Raw genomic sequence first — 23,290 nt, forward strand, 5'->3', positions numbered from 1 at the left:
CACAGATCTGTGCATAAGAGGTTTGTCAAGGTGTGCTCTCTTATAAAGGAATGAAGGAAGTACAATTAAGTAGAGGGAAATGTTGGAACTATGAAGCAGTAACAGCAGAGATTTCAATCAATTTTTTATATATAGATTTTAAGGACAGAGTGACGGAGAGACAGAGAGAGAGGGAGAGAAAATCTTCCATCTGCTGGGTCACTCCCCAAATGTCCACAGTAGCTATAGTTGCACCAGACCAAATCCAGGAGCCAGGAACTCCAACTAGGTCTCCTATGTGGATGACAGGGATCCAAGCACTTGGGCCATCATCTGCTGCCACCCAGGCACATTAGCAGCAGCAAGAAGCAGAGTAGCCAGGATTCAAATTGGCACTCCAATATGATATACCAGCATTTAAAGCAGCTGCTTAACACCCTGCACCCCAACACCCCCCGCCATCAATTCTTAATGTCCCAAATTGAGGCAAAGGGGTAGCTTTGTCAAATCATTATATTCTGGCTGTCAGGGAGGTAATATAAATGTGAATGAAGCGGCACCCTTTGCTCATGAGCAGTTCCTGGAGAGGTATTCAACCATAAGCCATCCCCAGAGCATGATGCATCAGCTGGGGGAATGAATGCCTCCGTTCTGAAAGGCGTTCTGGGGGGCACACCACAGCATCAACAGAACTTCTTTGCATTTGCTCAGGCTCTTTATTTTGTCAGGGGCTAACATTTTTCACCATCTCCAAATCCTACCCATCCATTAAGCCATGATGAAATACTGTATCACCCATTAAGCATTCCCTAATTCTTGTCATTATAAATAATAGTTTTGCCTCTAAATTTCAAATACTTTATATTGATATTCTTCTAGCACTGTAGAATTCATCTTCTACTTTCCATTAGAGCTATTTTTCACTTTAATAAATGGACAATTTTCAAATGACTCAGGCAATAAGCTAGGACTTGAGTGTATAAAATAAACAAAAGAGATATGGTCATTACCATGCTTTAAATAATTTGCAATGAAAGAATTAACCATAGTAAAAAAAAAAAAAAAAAAAAGCATGTAGGATGGGGCTTTAACTCAAATGAGAGTATCAGGGAATTACTCTCTTGAGAAGTGATATTAGACTTAGACCAAGGGGAGAGAATTTGGCATAGAGGTTAAGACACTGCTTGGAATACCCACATCCCATATCAGAGACCTGGTTTAAGACACACACTGCTTCTAATTCCAGCTTCTTGCTAATATGGAAAGCTAATCTGGAAAGCAGCAGATAAAAGTTTAAGTACTTGGGCCCCTGCTACCCATGGGGTAGTCCTAGATTGAGTTCCTGGCTCCCAGCCTTGGCCTGGCCAAGCTTTGGCTCTTGTAGATATTTGTAGAATGAACCAGCAGATGGAAAGATGGAAGCTTGTGCTCACTTACTCTCTCTCTCTCTCTCTCTCTCTCTCTAATAAAATGAAAATTCTAAAAATGTTAAACTTAAAAAAGTAGTTCAATGAAGGAAGGGAGGTAGTGAGAATAAGGAGTGGGATATATTTAAGTAAGAGCAGCAAGTACTAAAGTTGACATTTATTCAACAAACATATACTGATTGCTTCATGTGTGCCACGTATCATCTGAAGTGTTCCAGCTTCATCACTAAACAAAAACAGAAGAAAAAAATCTTTCCTGCATGGAGCTTCAATTCTAGGAAATGAAAAAAACCCACTATAACTGAAGTTTAGAAGACAAGAGACCTTGCTGCAAGATGGGCTCAAGAGGTAAGCAGAGGCCAGGCCACTACAGGCCTGGTAAGGACTGGAGTTATAATATATATATATATATATATATATATATATATATATACACACACACATATATATATATAAATCAATTTAGTATATATTAAGTAAAGATTTCAACAGTTTGCACCCACACAGACACACAAAGTATAAAGTACTGTTTGAGTACTAGTTATAGCATTAATTCACATTGTACAACACATTAAGGACAGAGATCCTACATGGGGAGTAAGTGCACAGTGACTCCTGTTGTTGACTTAACAATTAACACTCTTGTTTATGGTGTCAGTAATCACCTGAGGCTCTTGTCATGAGTTGCCAAGGCAATGGAAGCCTTTTGAGTTCACCAACTCCAATCTTATTTAGACAAGGTCATAGTCAAAGTAGAAGTTCTCTCCTCCCTTCAGAGAAAGGTACCTCCTTCTTTGATGGCCCGTTCTTTCTGCTGGGATCTCACTCGCAGAGATCTTTCATTTAGGTTTTTGTTTTGTTTTGTTTTTTGCCAGAGTGTCATGGCTTTCCATGCCTAAAATACTCTCATGGGCTCGTCAGCCAGATCCTAATGCCTTAAGGGCTGATTCTGAGGCCAGAGTGCTTGGAGTTTTAATACCACAGGACCTGATCAGATTGTTTCTTAAACAGTTGCTCTGGCTGTGTTATACATATTACGTCTCCCTTTCTATTTCAAAAGTTTTTAGAAGACTGCTCTGTAACTACTGAAACTTCCAGCACATAAAACTCCTAGTAAGTAATAACTATGGCTAATACTTGAGCACTTCTCTGTTTGCTAGAGTCTTTTCTAAGCCCTCTGGTGTATCAACTCACTAATCCTCACAACCCATCATCTCTGGTTGGCTGGATGAATGAGAGAAAATGTATGCTTATTTGGAGAGTAGAAACCTGGATACACCTGAGAGTCTACAGATATTCTATGTGTACAGTAGGAGGAGAAGGAGGGAGCTGCAGATGAGAAAAAAAAAATTCCAAATGCCACCTATGCAGGTCTACTTGCCTTTGCATCATACTCAAACCAACTTATTTTAGAACATTCCCAATGAGCTACAAAACTAAAAAGTACATGCACTTGAGAACTGTGTGGTCCAATAGCTAAAAAAGGTGAATGCACACATTTGTACATCTCTTATCCGATCTATGATGATAATTATTCAAGTGCATGTCTGAAGAACATGATGAGCTGCTTTTGCAAAGTTCTTGTGCTTTCTGTACTTTTTAATACAAATCACAACAATCTTTTACAGCATCAACAACACCCCTTCTGGAAAAACAAAAGTAAAATCCTAGGAATTTGTTATCTGGGATCTGCAAAGAGACCTGCCCGATTGGGAATCCCTCATTCCAACCCCCTGCAGCTCCCTGACATTGCAGGGTTCACCTGTGGCTTGAAAGTGGCTGTGCTAGATGCTAGATGTATAATTACACTGACAAAGGTCATTGAGGACAATCACTGATGGAACCTGACAAGTATAGCCATTGCTCCAAAGGAGAAACACCACTGGGCCATGGTCCCTTAGAAGATGAGGAATGGCAGATAAAGGGCTAAAGGGCGGGGAGGCTGATAAGATGCTGATCACTGTTAGTATGGAGGGTCCCTGACTAGAATTCCATTTTAACACACAACAGTGTGAAACAGCTCAACAGTCCTTATCTTCAAGCACTCCCAGTCAGGGCCTAGATTAAGTATAGGTTTATCAGTAGGTGTACCCATAATGAAAAACATGTAAATAACAATCAAAGCCATCCCCTCCATTACAACCCTATTTCTGTGCACTGATTTCCCTGGACTAGATCCCTACTTTATCTCTGAAGTGTTTTCTTCCATCTCAGCCAATAGTTATGGCCCCTGGCTGGGCCTTAGACCCTACCCCTACCCCTTCCCCGAACCCAGTGCTGGGGGTGGGCCAAATTGATTTGAGTAGCAATGAAATTTGGGTACCTTGTTTTGTAAGATTTCATAAATTTTGTTTAAACAAATGTAAACCAAAAAACAAGATTTTTCAATAAAATATATTTTTATAGAAAGCAAACAAAAACCGACGTGAGTTGTACCCAGTCACTAGAAAGGCAGAGGAACTGCTTTTCTTGACAGCCCTAAAAAGCTTTAAATTAATGTCAAAAGACAGGAGTTCTGTCAGAGAATGGAGACAAATTCCAGCCCCTACTTGTTTATATCTTCCTGGGGCCTTAACTCCACCCAATCCCTTCCCTCTGTGCCCCACCCAACTCTGTGCAACTTCCAGAATTCTTTCTGGCACTCAGACTTAACCCTTTCTTTGCCATGGTACCTTTCAACTGCCGGCAGATCTACTGGCAATCATAAACCACAGGATGTCGCTATGCCAAAGTCCAAGTTAATAAGGCAAGAGTAATGATGCTCCTGTACTCAGCACACAAACAGCACCAAGATGAAAACATACCTGCCTTTCCTCAGTGAACGCAGCTACCCAGATGAGGAAACTGAGATGCACACACGGTAACTAGTCAAGTTACTGTCATACAATTATCAAGGGGCAGAAAGAAGGGCAGATCAGCTTGGCCCTAAAATCTACACTGTAACTATGGTTACAGCCTGTAAGTTAACTTCATACATAAGGAACCATCCACATATTTAATAAAATTAAAATTCACTTAATTTATAAATTTTAAAAAATAAATTACCTATAAATTAAACTTATAAAATGTTGTCTACTTAAAGATAATCTCTAAGAGCTCAAATTGTTTTAAATTAAATACATGGAGGCAGCAAATGTGCTTATGGCGAACAACAAAAATTTAACCGGGATAACTGAGTCAAATCATTTGTATTGCTCACATATACGAAATAGGTCAGTGTATTAGTCAGCTTTTCTTTAGTACAACTAAGTGCCTGCTCAGCAGTTGGGACCCCTCCCTGCCCCTTGTCTCTGCCTGTCTATAAGTAAATTAAAAATGAAGGGGGGAGGCAGGAAGAAGCGGTTGGAGCGAGTCTGGGAGCCTGGGGAGGCACTGGGTGCCGGCCTGATCCCTCTAGGTCCCCGGCCGTGCCGGGCCCACCTCGGCCTGAGGTGGCAGCTGTGGCGCCAGCCAAGTCGGGATGTAGGCCCACGAGGCCACTTGCGTGCTAGAGGCAAACTTTTGTCTCCCTCAGGTAGCATTCAGGACAGTGGAAGGCCGAGATGGAGACGCCCGCCCCAGCCACTGCCGCAGAGAAGAAGCCAGAAGTGGGATCCTGGAGACCCCAGCAGCGAAAAGGCCTCTCGTCTCGCAGCGGCTGCAGCGGCCCCGGCGGCTGCCCAAGCACAGGTGTATGAGATGAGACGACTGACTGCCTGCTCAAGCTGGAGCCTGGAGCCCCAGTTCTGTGTCCGGAGAACGCAAGAGCGCCAATCCATCTCGGGGGCGCAGCCATTTTACTGTTAGATTTGGAAGAAAGAGCCCCTCAGTGGGGACCGTCACTCCTCCCCCGGAAGAGAAGGATGTTCCAGGGGTGGCAGGTGGGCCCCACCATTGGTTATGCACAAGCTCCGGCGCGGGCCTCTCCTAGGCCATTTCCAAGGTTAGCAGCCATCCTAGAAAGTCCTTGAGGGCTGAGCAAACTGGACACGGCAGCAGGTAGCAACCACACAAGACACAGTCCTGGGCTCGTCCAGGTTCCTCCCATAGAAGGGAGGCATTGCTACCGTGGTGGTGAACAGGATCACCTCTAAACTCCAGATATCAGCCTTGAAGGTGTCCTAGTCCTCCGGCAGAAATGCTCAAGGGGCACAGGACTGTGGGGTCCCGCAAAACCTGCTCACCAGTTGTCCTTCAGCCAGCTGTCAGCTCATCCTAAAGTCTGCCAGTTTGATAGTCTTGTGCACGCCCAATAGCAGATTGTCCAGCTTCAGGTCCCTATGTGCCAGGCAGCTTGCATGGCAGTAGTGCACAGCCGGCAGGGTCTGGTTGAACGTGGACCTGACCTGGGCCTCCCGCAAGCAGCCCTGCAGCATCACCTAGGCCAGAGATGGCTCCTGCTCACGAGCTCTGTCACTAGACACGCATGCTTATGTGTGTGCCTCACCTCCAGGAGCTGGACGATGCTCTCATGATGTAGGGTCTTCGTGACAGCCACTGCTTCCTCCGGATTCAGTGAGCTGAAGGGCCTGATGTTTTGTGGCGCTTTCTCCTCCAGATTCCTTGAGCTAAAGGGCTTGCTGCAGTTCTGCCTAGCACTTTGACAGCCACGTGCTTCTCAGCTGCAAAGTGGAATGGGAGCTTCACCAGGCTGCAGCTGCCCGGGCAGACGGTGTACAGGATGTGGAACCCATCAAGAGCATAAACTTCATGCTAGAAGGCCCAGGGCCTTCCATCCTGGGATCCACATATCTACGCTATCTAAAGACTACCCTCTCTAAACTACTCTGTCAACAAATACTAACTAATCCACTACCCTTACCTCAATATCTAATAAAAAGGAAGGGATAACAAGGGGACTGCTAATATGACTAACATACATCACCAGCCACACTAATGAAACTAAGCAGCAAGACTAAGTGCTATCTAAATAAAGCTGAAAACAAAAAAGAGGAAAACTGCAAAAAAATAAAAAAAGCAAACCCACATTAACTACACTAATAATACTAATGAGAAAATGCAAAAAAAAAAAAAAAAAAGACAAAATGAGTGAAAAAAGAAAAGGTGGAAAAAAGCAAACTAAACAAAATGAGAAAAATAATCAAAACAGACCAAGATAGAAACAAACAAAAAAAGCACAAACGCTAGATTAGATGGGTTCTATTCACACATATCACCAAAAATAGCTCCTTCCTTGGTAAGGCAGACAAAAATCTAGGTGCAGCCAGTGGTTTATAGATGTTTCAGGGATTACATAACTAGTGATGCCTTATGAAGTCAGAGAGTGACACAGAGCAATCACAGCTGCAGATAATCCACAGGACTTTTCCCAGAAACTTCCACTTAAATCAAAGACTTAAAGAGTTTTTTTGCTTAAATTGGTGATAGAGATTGTTTATATGTTTTGGGATATTAAAACAGGATGTTTCAATGACCTTTTCATTTCTATTTTTAAAAAGTGATAATAACTTTTAAAAAATAAATTTTTCTAAAGACATATAAAGCTTTTTCTTTACCAAAAAAATGAAGAAAAAGAAAAAAAGAGGAAGGAAAGATGGAAGGAAGGGAGGGAGGGATGGAGGGAGGGGAAAAGGACTCTCAAGAGACTTGCAACCTGAAACTTGAAGGGAGCCTAGGAAGTACTTAAGAGTGAGGACAAGTAGAGGACATACTGTTTCCCAAAGTCTGATATATATAGTGGGCCGGTATTGTCTAGACCAGCAGTTCTCCTTTAATGTACATGTGAAGCACCTGAAAAGAGCTGTTGAAGAATAGATTCTGATTCATGAGGTCTGAAGCGGAACCAAAAATTCTGCATTCTCACAAGTTCCCAAATGATGTCAATTCTGCTGGTCTGGAGACCACATTTTGGGCAGCAAGGCTCTGCTACAGCAACCTATACTTTTATCCAACAGTAATTAATTATGATTTCATAAAGAAATTATGAGTATGATTTAATTATGATTTCATAAAAGGTTCTTTTGATTAAAACTGGATAATTTTAAAGTATAAAAGTTTAATAGAAACAGATTTTAAAAATTTTTTTAATTGATTTTATTTATTTGAAAGAGTTACAGAGAGAGAGATCTTCCATCCACTGGTTCACTCCCCAGATGGCCACAATGGCCAGAGCTGCACCAATCTGAAGCCAGGAGCCAGGAGCCTTTTCTGGGTCTCCCACCCAGGTGCAGGGGCCTAAGGACTTCAGCCATCATTTTTTTTTAAAGATTTTTTTTATTTGTTTTTACTTGAAAGTCCGAATTACAGTGAGGCAGAGAGAGAGAGAGAGAGAGAGAGGGCTTCCATCTGCTGGTTCACTCCCCAGATGGCCGCAACGGCTGGAGCTGTGCCGATCCAAAGCTAGGAGGCAGAAGCCAGGAGCCTCCCCCAGGTCTCCCACATGGGGCAGGGGCCCAAGGACTTGGGCCATCCTCTACTGCTTTTCCAGGCCATAGCAGAGAGCTGGATTGGAAATGGAGCAGCTGTGACTAGAACCGGCACCCGTACGGGATGCCAGCACTTCAGGCCCGGGCTTTAACCCACTATACCACAGCACCAGCCCCTTCAGCCATCTTCTACTGCTTTTCCCGACCATAGCAGAGAGTTGGATTGGAAGAGGAGCAGCTGGGGCATGAACCAGTGCCCATATGGGATGTCAGCACCACAGTGGAGGCTTAACCCACTACACCACAGCACAGAGGAGGCCCCACTGATGCAGATTTTTGCCATAACTCTCCTTCAGTACTTCTCATAGAAGATAAAAGCATTGGGGCTGGCACCACGGCTCAATAGGCTAATCCTCTGCCTGCGGCGCCGGCACACCAGGTTCTAGTCCCGGTCGGGGTGCTGGACTCTGTCCCGGTTGCCCCTCTTCCAGACCAGCTCTCTGCTGTGGCCAGGGAGTGCGGTGGAGGATGGCCCAAGTCCTTGGGCCCTGCACCCCATGGGAGACCAGGATAAGCACCTGGCTCCTGCCATCGGATCAGCGCGGTGCACCAGCCACAGCGCGCCAGCCCTGGCGGCCATTGGAGGGTGAACCAATGGCAAAGGAACACCTTTCTCTCTGTCTCTCTCTCTCACTGTCCACTCTGCCTGTCAAAAAAAAAAAAAAAAAAAAAAAAGAAAAAGAAAAGAAAACTTACATCAAACTCAGCCAAAGAAGATGTTAAAAATACAAATTCCTAGATACCATCCAAGATTCACTGAACTCAATTTATATTGCTGGAATCCTTCCAATATGGGCTGCTGTTTACAAAACCTTTTCTCCAATAAGGTCATTTATTGACTGAAGTGCAAACTCAAGATCAGCTGACTTTTAGTGGTCTTGCAAGGAAGGAAAAGGAGGGCCTTCAAATATGGTCATGTTTACAAAGAACTTTTCCAAAGCCTCGGGGCTTTGTTTAGGATGCTGAATTACTCAGCCAATGGCTTCCAAAGCACAGAATGAAATCTTCCATGATTTCATAGTGCTTAGAAGGTAGAGTCCTACTAGAAGAAAGGGACCTTCATTAAATATACATCCAGCCATACCCTGAAGAAATTTGTTAGAATTCAAGGGTGAAGAGTGTGGAGGATTAAAGAATATTCTTAAAACCTCTGAAAGGCAGAAATCGATCTCATCTTTTGGGGCTGAGAAGGTAGAGATCTGTTAGATTTTCAGTCAAAAGCCTGGAGGAGCCATGTCAAGATACAGGAACAAGAGACACACAACCCTGTTCAGTCATAGTAAACTATAAATAACTATATATATAAAACCCAGTCCTGGACTATAACCCAGTCCCAACCCTGATAGATCCCAGACTAATGTTTTTAGCTATTCATTCTATTTAACAGAACAAATAATACTTCCTGGTAGGTGATAATGCCTACTTGATCTCTTACATTTTTTAAATATGCATGTCTTATATAAAAAAGTTGTTAAATATGTGAAAAGATGGAGGCTCCCAAATCATCCTGATATTGAAGATCTCAAAGATTTAAAAATAATTCTGTCTAATGTGTAAAGAAAAGCCTGCATTCTATAAATGACAAAAATGGAGAATTTAATAGGATAGGGGCAGCCATTCTGCATAGTGGACATCAGTTAAGATGCTTGTGTTTCATGTCAGAGTCCCCAGGATCTATACCCAGCAAGCTCCTGACTTCAGCTTCTTGCTAATGCGGACCCTGAGAGGCAGCAGTGATGGCTCAAGTAACTTGGTTCTTGCCATCTAAGACTCAGATTGAGTTCCCAGCTTCCAGTTTCAGCCCAGCCCAGTCTCAGCAGTTGTGGGCATTTGGGGACTGAACCAGCAGATAGACTCAATCTCTCTCTCTCTCTCTCTCTCTCTCTCTCTCTCTCTGTCAAATACGTACTTAAAAATAGAGGGGCCAATGCTGTGGCGTAGTGGGCTATAGCTTCCATCTGCAGTGCCGACATGCCATATGGGTGCCAGTTCTAGTCCCAGCTGCTCCTCTTCTGATCCAGCTCTCTGCTATGGCCTGGGAAAGCAGTGGAAGATGGCCTGAGTACTTGGGCCCCTGCACCTGCAAGGGAGACGTGGAAGAAGCTCCTGGCTCCTGGCCTCGGATCAGCCCAGCTCCAGCCTTTGTGGGCATTTAGGGAGTGAACCAGCGGATGGAAGACCTTTCTCTCTCTCTCTCTCTCTCTCTCTCTCTCTCCTCTCTCTGTAACTCTACCTTTCAAATAAATATATTTAAAAAATAAATACATAGAATAAAACCCATTAAGACAAAGATGGACATTCTAGAACTGAAAAATAAAATATCAAATAAAATATTTGAATTGGTCAGAAATGGGATTATTAAAATCTGATCAAAAGGTGAAAAAACTAAAGTACAAGGAGAAACAAAAGATTGACAAAGGTATAACAGGCTAAGAGATGTACAAGACACATTCAGAAGTTCTAATATGTATGTAATTAGGGGCTAGCACTGTGGCATAGTGGGTAAAGCCATAGCCGGCAATGCCAGCATCCCCTATGGGTGCCAGTTTGAGTCCCGGTTGCTCTACTTCCAATCTAGCTCTCAGCTATGGCCTGGGATAGCAGTAGAAGATGCTCCAAGTCCTTGGGCCCCTGCACCTGTGTGGGAGACCCGGAAGAAGCTCCTGTCTCCTGGCTTCAGAACAGCACAGTTCCAGCCATTGTAGCCATCTGGGGAGTGAACCAGCAGATGGAAGACCTCTCCTCTCTCTGCCTCAGCCTCTCTATAACCCTTTCTTTCAAATAAATTTTAAAAAAAAGTTAACCATATCAATAATATAAAAGGGCAAAATCTATTTTAAAAGACTAAGGTTTGATGTTTAAAATGTATTCTTTAGGAGTAATACTCTTTAACCATAAGGATACAGGAAGAATATAAATTAAAGAATGGAAAAACAAATCATGCAATTCAGCCTATACAGGATATAGTTTGGGGTAGCTATATTAACAACAGGTAAAGACTTTCAGGCACAAATATTACACAACAGACAAAAAGGGATACTTCATATTGATCAAAAGTCATTTACAATAGTAAGAAATGACAAATATTCATTTGTGTCAATAAAATGTTGAAATGGACAAATCTACAAGCATTCCTACAGATGTTAATCTTCCTCTCTCAGTAACTATTAGATATCTGTGATATTTCAATATCTACAAAGATATGAGAGATTGACAGAAAATAACTATCTTAACTCACATATACCAGATAACATACAACTACAAAATGCATATTCTTTTCAAGTATACATAGGCTGTTCATCAAAATCAAATACAAGCCATAAAGGAACTGTCAAAGAGTTGAAATCATAATCAGTATATTTGCTGATCACAATGGAATTGAACTAGAAGTAATAAAATGAACGCTTTTTTATCTCAAGGTGGAACCCCAAAGGATAAATTGTGGTGTGGTAAGGCAAAGGAATACTAAACCATGAAAAAGAATATCGCTTTCTCTTTCTGTGTGTGTGTGCGCGCATGCTAGCCCACAAGTGCTGCATGTATGCATTTCTTTCGCTCTCCCTCTCTCCTGTTGCTGTTAAGGCTGTTGCTAATGCGCCTGGGAAAGCAGATGACCCAAGTTTTTGGGCTCTTGCCACTCAAATGGGAGACCTGGATAAATATCCTGGTTCCCGGGTTTCAGCCTTTTGGGAGTGAACCAGTGTATGGAAGATATCTTCTCTCTCTTCCTCCCTTCTTCTCTGTATTCTACCTTTCAAATAAAGAAATAAATCGGGGCTGGTGCTGTGGCTTAGCGAGTTAACACCCTGGCCTGAAGCACCACCATTCCATATGGGTGCCGGTTCGAGACCGGTTGATCCACTTCCAATCCCGGTCTCTGCTGTGGCCTGGGAAAGCAGTAGAAGATGGCCCAAGCCCTTGGGCCCCTGCACCATGTGGGAGACCCAGAAGAGGCTCCTGGCTCTTGGCTTCGGATCAGCCATCTGGGGAGTGAACTATCGCATGGAGGACCTCTCTCTCTCTGCCTCTCCTCTCTCTGTGTAACTCTGATTTTCAAATAAATAAATCTTAAAAAAGAAATAAAACTTTAAAAAAGAAAAGGAATAACCAAGATGGGGGGTACAGCATTTGGCACAGCAGTTAAAACACTACTTGGGATGCTTATATCATCTGACTGCCTGAGCTCCAGTGCCAGGTCCCCTCCCAATTCCAGCTTCCTTTTGCATACCCTGGGAGGAAGCCGGTGACAGCTTCAGCACGTGGGTCCCTGCCACCCACATGGGAGACCCAGATGAACCTCTGGGCTCTTGGCTTTGGCTTTGTCCAACCCTGGCTATTGCAGGCATTTGGGAAGTAAACTAGCAGATAGGTACACTCACTCTCTGCCTTTCAAATAAACGAACAGTAAATAAATAGGGTTGTGGTACAGGGGTTTACGCTGTCTTGATATGCTGGCATTGCATATCAGAGCTCCAGTTTAAGTTCTAGCTGCTCCACTTCCAATGTAGCTCCCTACTAATGTGCCTGGGAAGGCAGCGGAGAATGACCCAAGTGCTTGGACCCCTGACCCCCACACCCAAATGGAGTTTCTGGTTCCCGGCTCCTGACTGGCCCAGCCTCAACTGTTGTGTCCATTTGGGGAGTGAGACGGCAGATGGAAGGTATCTCCCTCTGTGTCACTTTGCTTTTCAAATAAATAAAATCTTTTTAAAAGTAAGTTTTAAAATGTTTTAAAATATTTTTAAAAATCGGTTCTGAATGACCAAGGGAAACCGAAAGGAAGTTACGAAAGAGGGGGAAAAGAACTATCCCCCATTCTGAATCCCAGACACACTGTAAATAGACAAAAATCAACAACAAAAACTATAGATACAAAAGGTAATTTCTAATAAAAAATGTTTCTAATTAAACAGCAGGTTGAAATGCAGTGTATGAAAACATTTGTAAGCCTTCAGATGTAACCTTTAAAGAAAAAATGAACCAGATGGTAAAAGTGAAGTTTCCCAAGTAGTTACATAGACATCTGTCTTACCAAAACAGATAAACCTGATTAATTCAAATTAATCCTTTTCCTCAGAAACGTTTGAGTCATCTTGAACACTAACCCTCGCTGGGTCATTTATAAACAGCGGCAGTTCTTCCCCATCCCTAACCCCCCGTTTCCCCGCTGGGCAAGGGGTAGGTGTGTGCGCTTTGCCCAGCACCTGCCAAAGCCAAGGCGTTCTCTCCCGCTCAGCCACCACCAGCCCCGCTTCCAGGCGCGCACACTTCGGCCGCCAACCCGTCGCCCCGCCCACAACGCGTCGCCCCGCCCCACGAAGCGCCGCGCGGACCCGACGGCCGCGGCGTCTCTATGGAAACCGATCCGACGCCGGCGGGGCCGAGAGCACCATGGCGTCCGGAGAGCCGAGGAACTCGGGTGGCTACTATTTCAGGTTCCTGCCTCAGAGAACCTTCCAGTTCCTGAGCGCCCGGGAGATCACCAGCCGGCTTCGCCAGTGGTGAGGCGCGACGGAGCGGGGAGCGAAGAGCCCCCTGGCTTCCGCGGCCGAGGAGGCCTTGAGCCCGGCGCAGGCCTTGTGAGAGGATGCAGTGGTCCCATCCTGAGTGAAACCGCGAAGCTGCTGTCACGGGCGGGCGGGCGGGCGGGAGGGAGGGTCCTGTGGGTGGGACTCGCAGATTGTGCGTCCTGAGTACCCTAAGCTGACTTTTATTCCTTGTCGGTCCCAGGTCGATGCTGGGTAGAATGGAGGCGCAGGCGTTCGGGTTTGACCAGACTTTTCTGGCCTATCGGAAGGATGATTTCTTTATGGTTGGTATTGGGGGGTGGGGTGTCTTTGTGGGGACTGCTGATTTTTTGTTTGTTTTTTAAAAATATTTATTGGGGCCGGCGCTATGGCGGAGCAGGTAAAGCTGCCGCCTGCAGAGTGTATCCCAAATGGGCGCAGGTTGGAACCCCAGCTGTTCCACTTCCGATCCAGTTCTCTGCTATGGCCTGGGAAAGCAGTGGAAGATGGCCCAAGTGCTTGGGCCCCTGCTCCCGCGTGGAGGACCTGGAAGAGGCCTCTGGCTCCGGCTTCAGATCGGCATAGTTCCTGCCATTGCGGCCAATTGGGTAGTGAACTAAAGGATGGAAGACCTCTCCCTCCTCCTCCCTCCCCCTCCGTTCCCTTTATCCTCCTCCCCCTCCCCTCCTTTCTCCTCCCTCCCCCTCTGCCTCTTTGTAGCTTTTACAAGTAAAGTAAATAAATCTTTTTTTTTTTTTTTTTTGACAGGCAGAGTGGACAGTGAGAGAGAGAGAGAGAAAGGTCTTCCTTTGCCGTTGGTTCACCATCCAGTGGCTGCGGCGGCCGGCGCACCGCGCTGATCCGTTGGCAGGAGCCAGCTACTTATCCTGGTCTCCCATGGGGTGCAGGGCCCAAGGACTTGGGCCATCCTCCACTGCACTCCCTGGCCACAGCAGAGAGCTGGCCTGGAAGAGGGGCAACTGGGACTAGAACCCGGTGTGCCGGCGCCGCAAGGCGGAGGATTAGCCTAGTGAGCCGCGGCGCCGGCCAAATAAATCTTTAAAACAATGAAAATAAATTTTTTTATTTGACAGGTAGAGTTATAGACAGAGAGAGAAAGGTCCTCCTTCCATTGGTTCACTCCCAAAATGTCCGCCACAGCCGGTGCTCGCCGATCAGAAGCCAGGAGCCAGGTGCTTCTTCCTGGTCTCCCATGCAGGAGGCAGAGTTACAGAGAAGCACAGGCAGAGACAGAGAGGTCTTCCATCCGCTGGTTCACTCCCCAGTTGGCCGCAACAGCGGAGCTGTGCCGAGCCGAAGCCAGGAATATTTCTGGGTCTCCCACGCGGACCACAGCAGAGAGCTGGATTGGTAGTGAAGCAGCTGGGACTCGAACTGGTAGCCACACTCTACGCCACAGTGTGGTTCCGGGACTACTGATTTTTAACACTCTGTTGGTGAGAATTTGTGTGAACACGCCATTCCTTAGCGAAGTTCCCTTGGAGTTTGGGAATAATGAGAGTTGTAAATAGTATATTTCTAAAGGAACTTTTCATCTCTCATCACTATCAGTTTGTTGTGAAAGGGTCTGTTTGTCCAAATTCAATCCTGTGATTTTCAATCTTGAAAATCTTGACTCATCGAATTTCCATAATGCCAGGTAATTTTTTTCTAATTTTCAAGTTAATCGTGTTTCTTTATATTTTCCTGTGAAGAAACCAGTGTTACTCCCACATTTAAATTCATAGAAATGTACTCAGGATCGTTGTTTTTACTCATAAAAAAATAAGGAAGGAAATAAAGTATGGTAGCTGAGAATGTCCTGAAGGGGATTTACCTTGAAGCTAAATCAAACGGAAATATTATTATGCTTTATAAAATTCTCTTCCTTCCTTGTCACACATATCCTTCATACAATGACTTTAGTTTGTAGTTGGTGTAGTTTGTTGGCCCTTTCACAAACACTTCCTGAGGGCCTGTCATCTGCTAGGAGTTTCTCCAAGTGATGGCCAAAGATGAACAAGATAAGAGCTCATCTTGCAAAGATTTAGCAGGCCCTTGGCAAAATTGCCAATAAGTCAAAAAAGAAAAACCAGCATTTCGCAGAGTGATAAGTACAGTGAGGAAAATAAGGAAATGGAGAAAATGAGACATTGATTAGTATTGCCTTGAGGTATTCGTGGCTGGGTGGACAAAATCAAGGGTTTAATAAGGCCGCGATCCCTCTGAAACAGAAGGGACAATCCTTCCTTCCTCTTTCCTAGCTTCTTGTGGTTGCCAGCAGCCCTTGGTAGTCTTCAGCTTGCAGCTGCAGCGTCAGTCTCTGCCTTTGTCAGAAGCAGCTGGCCTCCCCTCAGGTGTTTCTTCTTCCCTTGAGGACACCTGTCATAGTGAATTAAGAGCTGACCATACTTCACTATAACTTAATAATAAGTCATTACACCCACAAGAACCCTGGATCCAACCAAGATCCCTTTTGAGGGGTTTCAGGAAGCACATGAATTTTGGGTGGAGAAAATTCAACCCATAACAGAGTAAATTGGTTAAATGTTTCCCATTCTTTGTTATAATTATACTGTTACTGATAATGGCATTTCTTAGATATGCCTGGTTACATTTTTATACTCTTAAAATATAGTTTTCATTTATATCAGTACTGCCTCTCAATTTTTTAAAAAAATTGTTTTTTTTTAAAAATAAAGATTATTTATTTGAAAGGCAGAAATAGAGAAAAAAAAAGAAAGGAGAGATCTTCTATCCTCTGGATCACTCCTCAAATGGAAGCCAAGAACCTGAAACTTCCTCCAGGTCTCCCATATCGGTGCAGGGGCCCAAGATCCTGAGCCATCTTCCCCTGCTTTCCCAGGCACATTTCTGGGGAGCTGGCTCAGAAGTGGAACAGCTGGGTCTTGAACTAGCACCTATGTAGGATGCTGGCACCACAGGCAGAGGCTTAACCTACACCACAGCACCAGCAAAATCAGCATTGTAGCGGAGAGGCTACTTCATAAAGTTCATGGAAAATGGATTTTAAAACTGTTTACTTTGGTGCAAAAAATTTGAAAACCATGTATATGAAGGGTCTTCAAAAAGTTCATGGAACATGTACATTATGAGAAAGCACACCAAAATAAACATTTTTTTTCTGTTTTCCATGAACTTTTTAAAGTACCCTCATGTTTACATGGCCATATGTTTTTTAAGTTTTTCAAAAATAAAATGTTTTTGTATTTTTAGAACCCTTAAAATGGTAGCTAGCTGGCTGAGTTCTGATTCCATCTCGGCCACTTAAAAGCTGTGTGACATTGGACAAGTTATTTAACCACCACAGTCTCCATTTACATTTCTACCAAATGGTCACAGTGCTTGGCACATAGTAAATATTTAGTGTGAATTTTTGAATATGAAAATAATACTGGGTATGTGATGAAATTGTTATGAACGTTAAGTGAAATATAGAAAATATTTATCAAAATGTCAACTCACAGGTGCTATATTATTACTAAGTATATTACAAAGTAGCTTTGAAAATACTTCAAGTATTTTGCTATCACAGTAGTGACTCGTATGTCTAATTTACCTTTCAACACTTTTCTTACATTAATCACTTAATATTTATAATTGATAAATTTGGTGTTTGACCCCTGTTTTTTAGCTGAGGAAACTAAAACTCAGAAAGATCAAATAATTTATGTAAGCTTACACAGCAAAGAGCAAAACCCAGACATTTTTACTCTAAATTCCAAGATGTTTCTACTGTATAGACTGATAACTAAATAAAGGACAGTGCTTAAACTAGAATTCTAGATTTTTTATTTTCCCTTCCAGTTTAAAAAAGCTTTTGGAAAAACTTATTTGTGAGGTAGAAAATAAATGGAAGGAAGGAAATATCTGGGAAACACTTTTTAGTTCCTGGATCTACACAGATGAATAGATGCAATTAAAGAGAGGGAAGCAGACCAAAAATTGCATAGCGGAGTGAGAAGTGATATAATACTTACCTAAGACATGAGGTACTTTAGAGATAGAAATGAGAAAATGACTGAATTGGACAGAGGAGAGTTTACAATGAAAGACTTAAGTTAGGCCATCAAAGGTGAGCAAGAGTTTGTCAGGTAGGCAAAGTTAGGGAATGATACTATAGAGACGATAGAAAACCTAACTAAAGAGGAGTTATTGAAATGTTTTAAGGAAAACTTTAAAATACTGGAATCACCTTGTCTGGAGTCTGGAAAGTGGAGTAATAGTACTGGGTCTGGAAACAAATTGGAAATTACTATAATCCATATAGTATATAGTGATGTCCTCCCTTAAGATAGTAGTACTGGAATGACCCAGAGAGGTGTTTAGGAGAAAGCCTTCAGGACTGATAAAATTTTGAGATGAAGGGAGAGGGAGACATGTAGGATGACTCAGGCTTCTTTTGTATAGAGTAGTAGCTAATGCCATAAAATTGAATAGAGAATACAGAAAGGGATGAGTGTTGTATGCAGTAGATTCACCCCTGCCTGAGATGTTCTGTCCCAGCTAATCTGCACTTCTGATCCAACTTTCTGCTAATGTGTCCGGGAGATAGATGGTGACCCCAAGTATTTGAGTTCTTGCCACCCACAAGGGAGACCCAGATGGAGTTCCTGGCTCATAACTTTGGCCTGACCCAGTCCTGGCCATTGTGGACATTTGGAGAGTGAACCAGCAGATAAAAGATCTCTGTCTCTTCTTCTCTATATAATGTTTCCTTTCAAATAGATGTCCTTAAAAGTAAATGAGGAAAATGAGTAGTTTTAGGCATGCTGAATTTGAAGTATATTCAAATAGCAATATTCTAGATAGTTGAATGTAACATCCAGTTTTGGGTCTCAAGAGAGAGCTTTGGGATCAATATATACTGTTGGTATTCTTACCATAAAATTAGAAATGATAAGGGGGCTTTTCCACATAAGCAACTACAAAGAAACCTTTTTAATTTACAAGCTTTCCCATAGACCTGAACAACACTTAACATTTGAATCTCATGACCAGAACTCAGCTATATGGCCATATCCCAAGGAAGCTAAGAAATGTAGACTTAGCACATTACTGTCCCAAATAAAATCAGGATTTCTTAAGAGAGAACTAATACTGTGCCAGAAACCAGCAGTCTGCCAAGTAAATGATATAGTCAAATATAAATTCATTTTTTTTAAAGATTTATTTTATTTACTTGAAAGGCAGATTGACAGGGAGAGATGGAAAGAGAAAGAGCTCTTCTATCTGTTGCTTCACTACCCAAATGGCCACAATGGCCGAGGCTGGGCCAGCCAAAAGCCGGGAGCAAGGAGCTTGATCTGAGTCTCCCACAAGGATGAGAGGGGCCCAAGCACTTGGGCCATCATTCCCTGCTTCCAGGGTGCATTAGCAGGGAGCTGGAGCAGAAGCAGGACAGCTAGCATTGAATCTGGCCCTCTAGTATGGGATGGCAGTGATTTAACCTGCTGTACCACAAAGCCCACCCTCCGTTATCAACTTATTTAGAATTTTCTCACTCTACATTATGAAACAAGTTTATGTAAATATTTTACACGCATTTTTGATATCAGTATCTTTGTTATTAATGTAATTCATTTATAAGTATCTAATATTTTTCCAAAGCACATTAGCTTTCTTAAAGTTGAGTTACAGAATTGCTTCTAATGTCTCACTAGAAATTGTATAACATACCAAAAATACCCTTTGTATATGTTAGACTATTTTATTCATTCGTTAGGCATATCATTGTACTCTTGATAATATGAATGCTGTATTTAAGGGATCTTTACATTAAGACATTTCCATTGGCTCTAGATTAATTCACTGCATGCTGATTGGTCTATTTCCATTTATACTGACATCCAAAACATATAAGTTGATAATCCTCAGGAATAATTACTAAATTTATTAAATTTCCCTCTTTTAAAATGATTCCTTTGGGAGCAGATTTTGGCACAGCGTAATACAACTTGATTTTACAACTTGAAATCTGCCTGGAAATTGGCAAATGCTACAAATCAAGGCTTTCAGGGGGAAGTTGGGGATTAGTTGTTAACCAGTATGGCTCTTTGCTACTCCTACCCATTTGCAGATGCCCTGATTCACAGTACTTGCGTCCAAGTCCTAAATCTGCCCTCACTGCAACTTTACTGATGCACACTCTGAGAGGCAGCTTGGGAAACCTGCATTGACCTCTGGGCTCCTGGCTTTCATCTGACCCAACCCTGGTGGTTGTAGGCACTTGGTAAAATTAAAATAGTAGAGTGAATACTCTTTCCTTTGAAGAGCTTCATGAAGAATTATTTGGGGAAAAATTTTTTTTTTTTTTTATAATTGGTCACAGGAGAATATGGCCGCTTTTTTTAAAAACAATTATTTCTGCTTATTTGAAAGGCAAAGAGAAAAATAGAAGCAGACTCAAAGAGGTCCTCCATCCACTGATTCACTTCCCAAATGCTCACATCCAAGGCTTGGCAAGGCGAAAGCCAAGAGTCCAAAACTTAAACTGGGTCTCCCTCATGGGTGGTAGGGACCCAAGTACTTGAGTCATTACCACTGCAAGCCAAGGTGTGTATTATCAGGAAGCTGGGACTAGAAATGGAGCTAAGACTGAAACCCAAGTACTCTAATATAGGATGCAGGCATCTCAAGTGACTTATTAACTGCTATGTCAAATACCCACCACATGGTACCTCTTAAAAAAAAAAAAAAGGCTTTCACTTATGCCCCACCACTAGACTGGAAACCCTGTAAGAACACAGACTTTGTCTTGTTTGTCATAATGTAGACATTAATAAATTGCCCTTACCTTACACACTGGTCCTCTTCACTCTTCCCTTTCTCATTAAGTCATACTTAGTCCCAAGAGTCATCACTGATTCCTCCTTCTCCCCTTATTTCTTCCTCCTAATTTATTTCCACATTTCCCCATTTTCTGCCACCTTCCAGCTCTTCCTGGATTCACACTTCTGCCGCCATGAACCTCCTTCCTAACAAGTCTGTTACCAGTTCTTCAATGCATTCTCCATATTGACAGCCAGAATGAACTTTAAAAATATGAATCTAATCATTATTTCCTTTGCTTCAAAATCTATCAGTCTTCCCACTGTCATTAGATGAAACTACTGATTGAGATCTTCTCAATTTTAGAGCAAGAGTAAAATTTTTTACTTGATTACAGGGTTAAGTGAAACTCCCTACACTCGTCTGACCACTGTACCTTCATAGTCACACTGAAACCCTTTGACTTTCATTGAATGGAACGCCCCATTCTTTCATACCTTGGAGCCTTCAAACTTGGATTTTTCTCCATCTTAGAAAGTGGACTTTCCAAGGGTACACTGGAACCCACTCCAAAGAGCATGATTGCCAAACTCTAAGAAATTTTTGTTTATTCTTAAAACTACTGGCATGGTGACTGTTATGGCACAGCAGGTTAAGCTGCCACTTGTGTCCCTCCATATTGGAGTTCTGATTTGAGTCCTGGATGCTTTATTTATTTATTTATTTATTTTTATTTCTGATTTTTTTTTTTTTAGACAGAGTTATAGACAGTGAGAGAGAGAGACAGAAAGGTCTTCCTTGGCCAGGAGCTCAGAACTCCAACTGTTTTTCCCACATGGATGGTGAGAACCCATGTACTTGGGCCATCCTCTGCTGCTTTCCCAGGCACAATGGCAAAGAGCTGGATCAAAAGGGCAGCAGCGGGGCCGGCGCCGTGGCTCACTTGGCTAATCCTCCGCCTGCAGCACCGGCACCCCGGGTTCTTATTCAGGTTGGGGTGCCAGGTACTAGTCCTGGTTGCTCCTCTTCCAGTCCAGCTCTCTGCTGTGGCCCGGGAGGGCAGCGGAGGATGGCCCAAGTGCTTGGGTCCCTGCACCCACATGGGAGACCGAGAGGAAGCTCCTGGCTTCAGATCAGCGCAGCGCTGGCCGTAGTGGCCATTAGGAGAGTGAACCAATGGAAGGAAGACCTTTCTCTCTGTCTCTCTTTCACTGTCTAACTCAGGCTGGCAAAAAAAAGGGGGGGGGCAGCAGCGGGAGTCAAACCAGCACTCCAAAATAGAATGCCTGCATTGTAGGCTATGACCCAAGCAATTGTGCCACAACACTGGGCACTATAAATCTTATCTACTGGTGGTTTCAGAACCCAAAAGTAGAGTTTGTTGGTCGTAAGATACACATTTTTCAAGTTATTCTAGGTAATAACATTACTTTTCCAAAAGGTTATAAAGATTCACACTTCTACCAGTAGCTTGTGAGGATGCATATTTTCTTTTGCTATGCAAAAGCTTCTGAGTTTGATATAGTACCATTTGTTTAGTTTTGCTTTTGTTGCCTGTGCTTTGGAGGTCTTATCTAAGAAGTCATCCCCTACACCAATGTCTTGGAGTGTTTCCCTGTGTTTTCTTCCAGCAGCTTCTTAGTCTCAGGACTTAAATTTAGGTCTTTGATCCATCTTGATTTGATTTTTGTATGTGATAAGAAGTCTGGATCTAATTTTGTTGTGCATACATGCATCCAGTTTTGCCAGCACCAGTTGTTGAAGAAATTACCCTTACTCCACTGTATAGTCTGAGCACTTTTCTCAAAAATCAGTATATGAATTAATTTCTGGGCTCTCTATTCTATATATATACATATATATAGTAAAATTATATATATATAGTTATATATATGTACATATATACATATATATATAAATATATATACTTGCAGACATTCTCGGTAGATAAGGAGGTGCAGTCTCCTATTATTAGACTCACAATCTAATGTTTTTGTTAAACTATATTTACAGAATATTGGGCCTAAGATGATTTTTGGGCTAATTGATAGTAGAAGAAGTGGGGCTAGGTGAAGTACTATAAGAGTATTTTCTCGGGTGAATGTAGGGGAAATGTTGTTTGTGTGATACGTGAATTTGCCTCGTTGGGTGGTTGATAGTATATAGAGGGAGTAGAGGGCCGTGATTAGGACGTTAGTCCCTATCAGGATGATTGTGAGGTTAGATCATGAGAAGGAGGCCATAATGATAAGAAGTTCCCCTAGCAGATTAATAGTTGGAGGTAGGGCCAGGTTGGTAAGGCTAGCAACTAGTCATCATGCTGCTATTAGTGGAAGAATAGTCTGTAGGCCTCGGGCTAGTAGTATGGTTCGGCTGTGAATGCGCTCGTAGTTGGAATTGGCTAGGCAGAATAATAATGAGGAAGTAAGGCCATGTGCGATTATTAGAGCGGTGGCGCCTATAAAGCTTCATGGTGTTTGAATAAGGATGGCTACGATTACTAGGGCTATGTGGCTCACTGATGAATAAGCAATGAGTGATTTGAGGTCTGTTTGCCGGAGACAGATAGAGCTGGTTATAATTATGCCTCAGAGGGAGAGTATGAGGAATGGGTAGGCTATATAGTCTGTAATAGGGCTGAGTAGGATGGTAATGCGTATTATTCCGTAGCCGCCTAGTTTAAGTAGAATAGCTGCCAGGACTATTGAGCCAGCGATGGGGGCTTCAACGTGAGCTTTTGGTAATCACAGGTGAAGCCCATATAAGGGTATTTTGACTAAAAATGCTATTATGCATGCTAGTCATATCAGTGAGTTTGATCACGATATTGTTAGAGGTCCACTTACAAATTGGATTAGGAGAAAGTTGAGGGATCCTATAGAGTTTTGGAGGTAAATTAGGGCAACTAGTAAGGGGAGTGACCCTATATGGGTGTAGAATAAAAAGTAGGTTCCTGCGTTGAGTCGCTCTGTTTGATTACCTCATCGTGTAATAATGATAAGAGTGGGAATCAGTGTGGCTTCAAATAGAATATAAAACAGGATAAATTCTGTGGCTGAAAATGTTATTACTAGGAATACTTGTAAGGAAATTAAAAGAGAAATATAAATTTTTTTACGGGTTAAGGTTTCTTTGTCTAAGTGATGTTGGCTTGCTAAGA

At 42.8% G+C, this 23,290-nt stretch overlaps 2 protein-coding genes across 16 annotated transcripts in view; both read left to right on the forward strand.

Annotated features, from left to right (window-relative positions):
- Positions 1-12,459, forward strand: part of CEP126 (centrosomal protein 126) — a 147,980-nt gene extending 135,521 nt beyond the window's left edge. For all 6 annotated transcript variants that reach the window (XR_016233982.1, XR_016233983.1, XR_016233981.1 and 3 more), the window contains 2 exons: positions 1,617-1,754; positions 4,921-12,459. The gene's annotated coding sequence lies outside the window, so the exon portion shown is untranslated. The remainder of the gene's footprint in view (positions 1-1,616; positions 1,755-4,920) is intronic.
- Positions 12,460-13,105: 646 nt separating this feature from the next.
- CFAP300 (cilia and flagella associated protein 300) overlaps positions 13,106-23,290 on the forward strand; it is a 33,916-nt gene continuing 23,731 nt past the window's right edge. For 3 of the 10 annotated variants that reach the window (XM_002708590.6, XM_051849900.3, XM_089333176.1), the window contains exons 1-2: positions 13,109-13,332; positions 13,562-13,643. In XM_002708590.6, the coding sequence (XP_002708636.1) occupies positions 13,223-13,332; positions 13,562-13,643 (192 nt within the window). In that variant the 5' untranslated portion in view covers positions 13,109-13,222. Of the gene's footprint in view, positions 13,411-13,561; positions 13,644-23,290 lie in introns of all 10 variants that reach the window. The other 7 variants (XM_017343714.4, XM_089333173.1, XM_089333198.1 and 4 more) reach the window with 6 other exon arrangements.

Source organism: Oryctolagus cuniculus, chromosome 1 (assembly GCF_051225735.1).
Source record: "Oryctolagus cuniculus isolate XC-2025 breed Fujian yellow rabbit chromosome 1, ASM5122573v1, whole genome shotgun sequence".
Lineage (NCBI taxonomy): Eukaryota > Metazoa > Chordata > Mammalia > Lagomorpha > Leporidae > Oryctolagus > Oryctolagus cuniculus.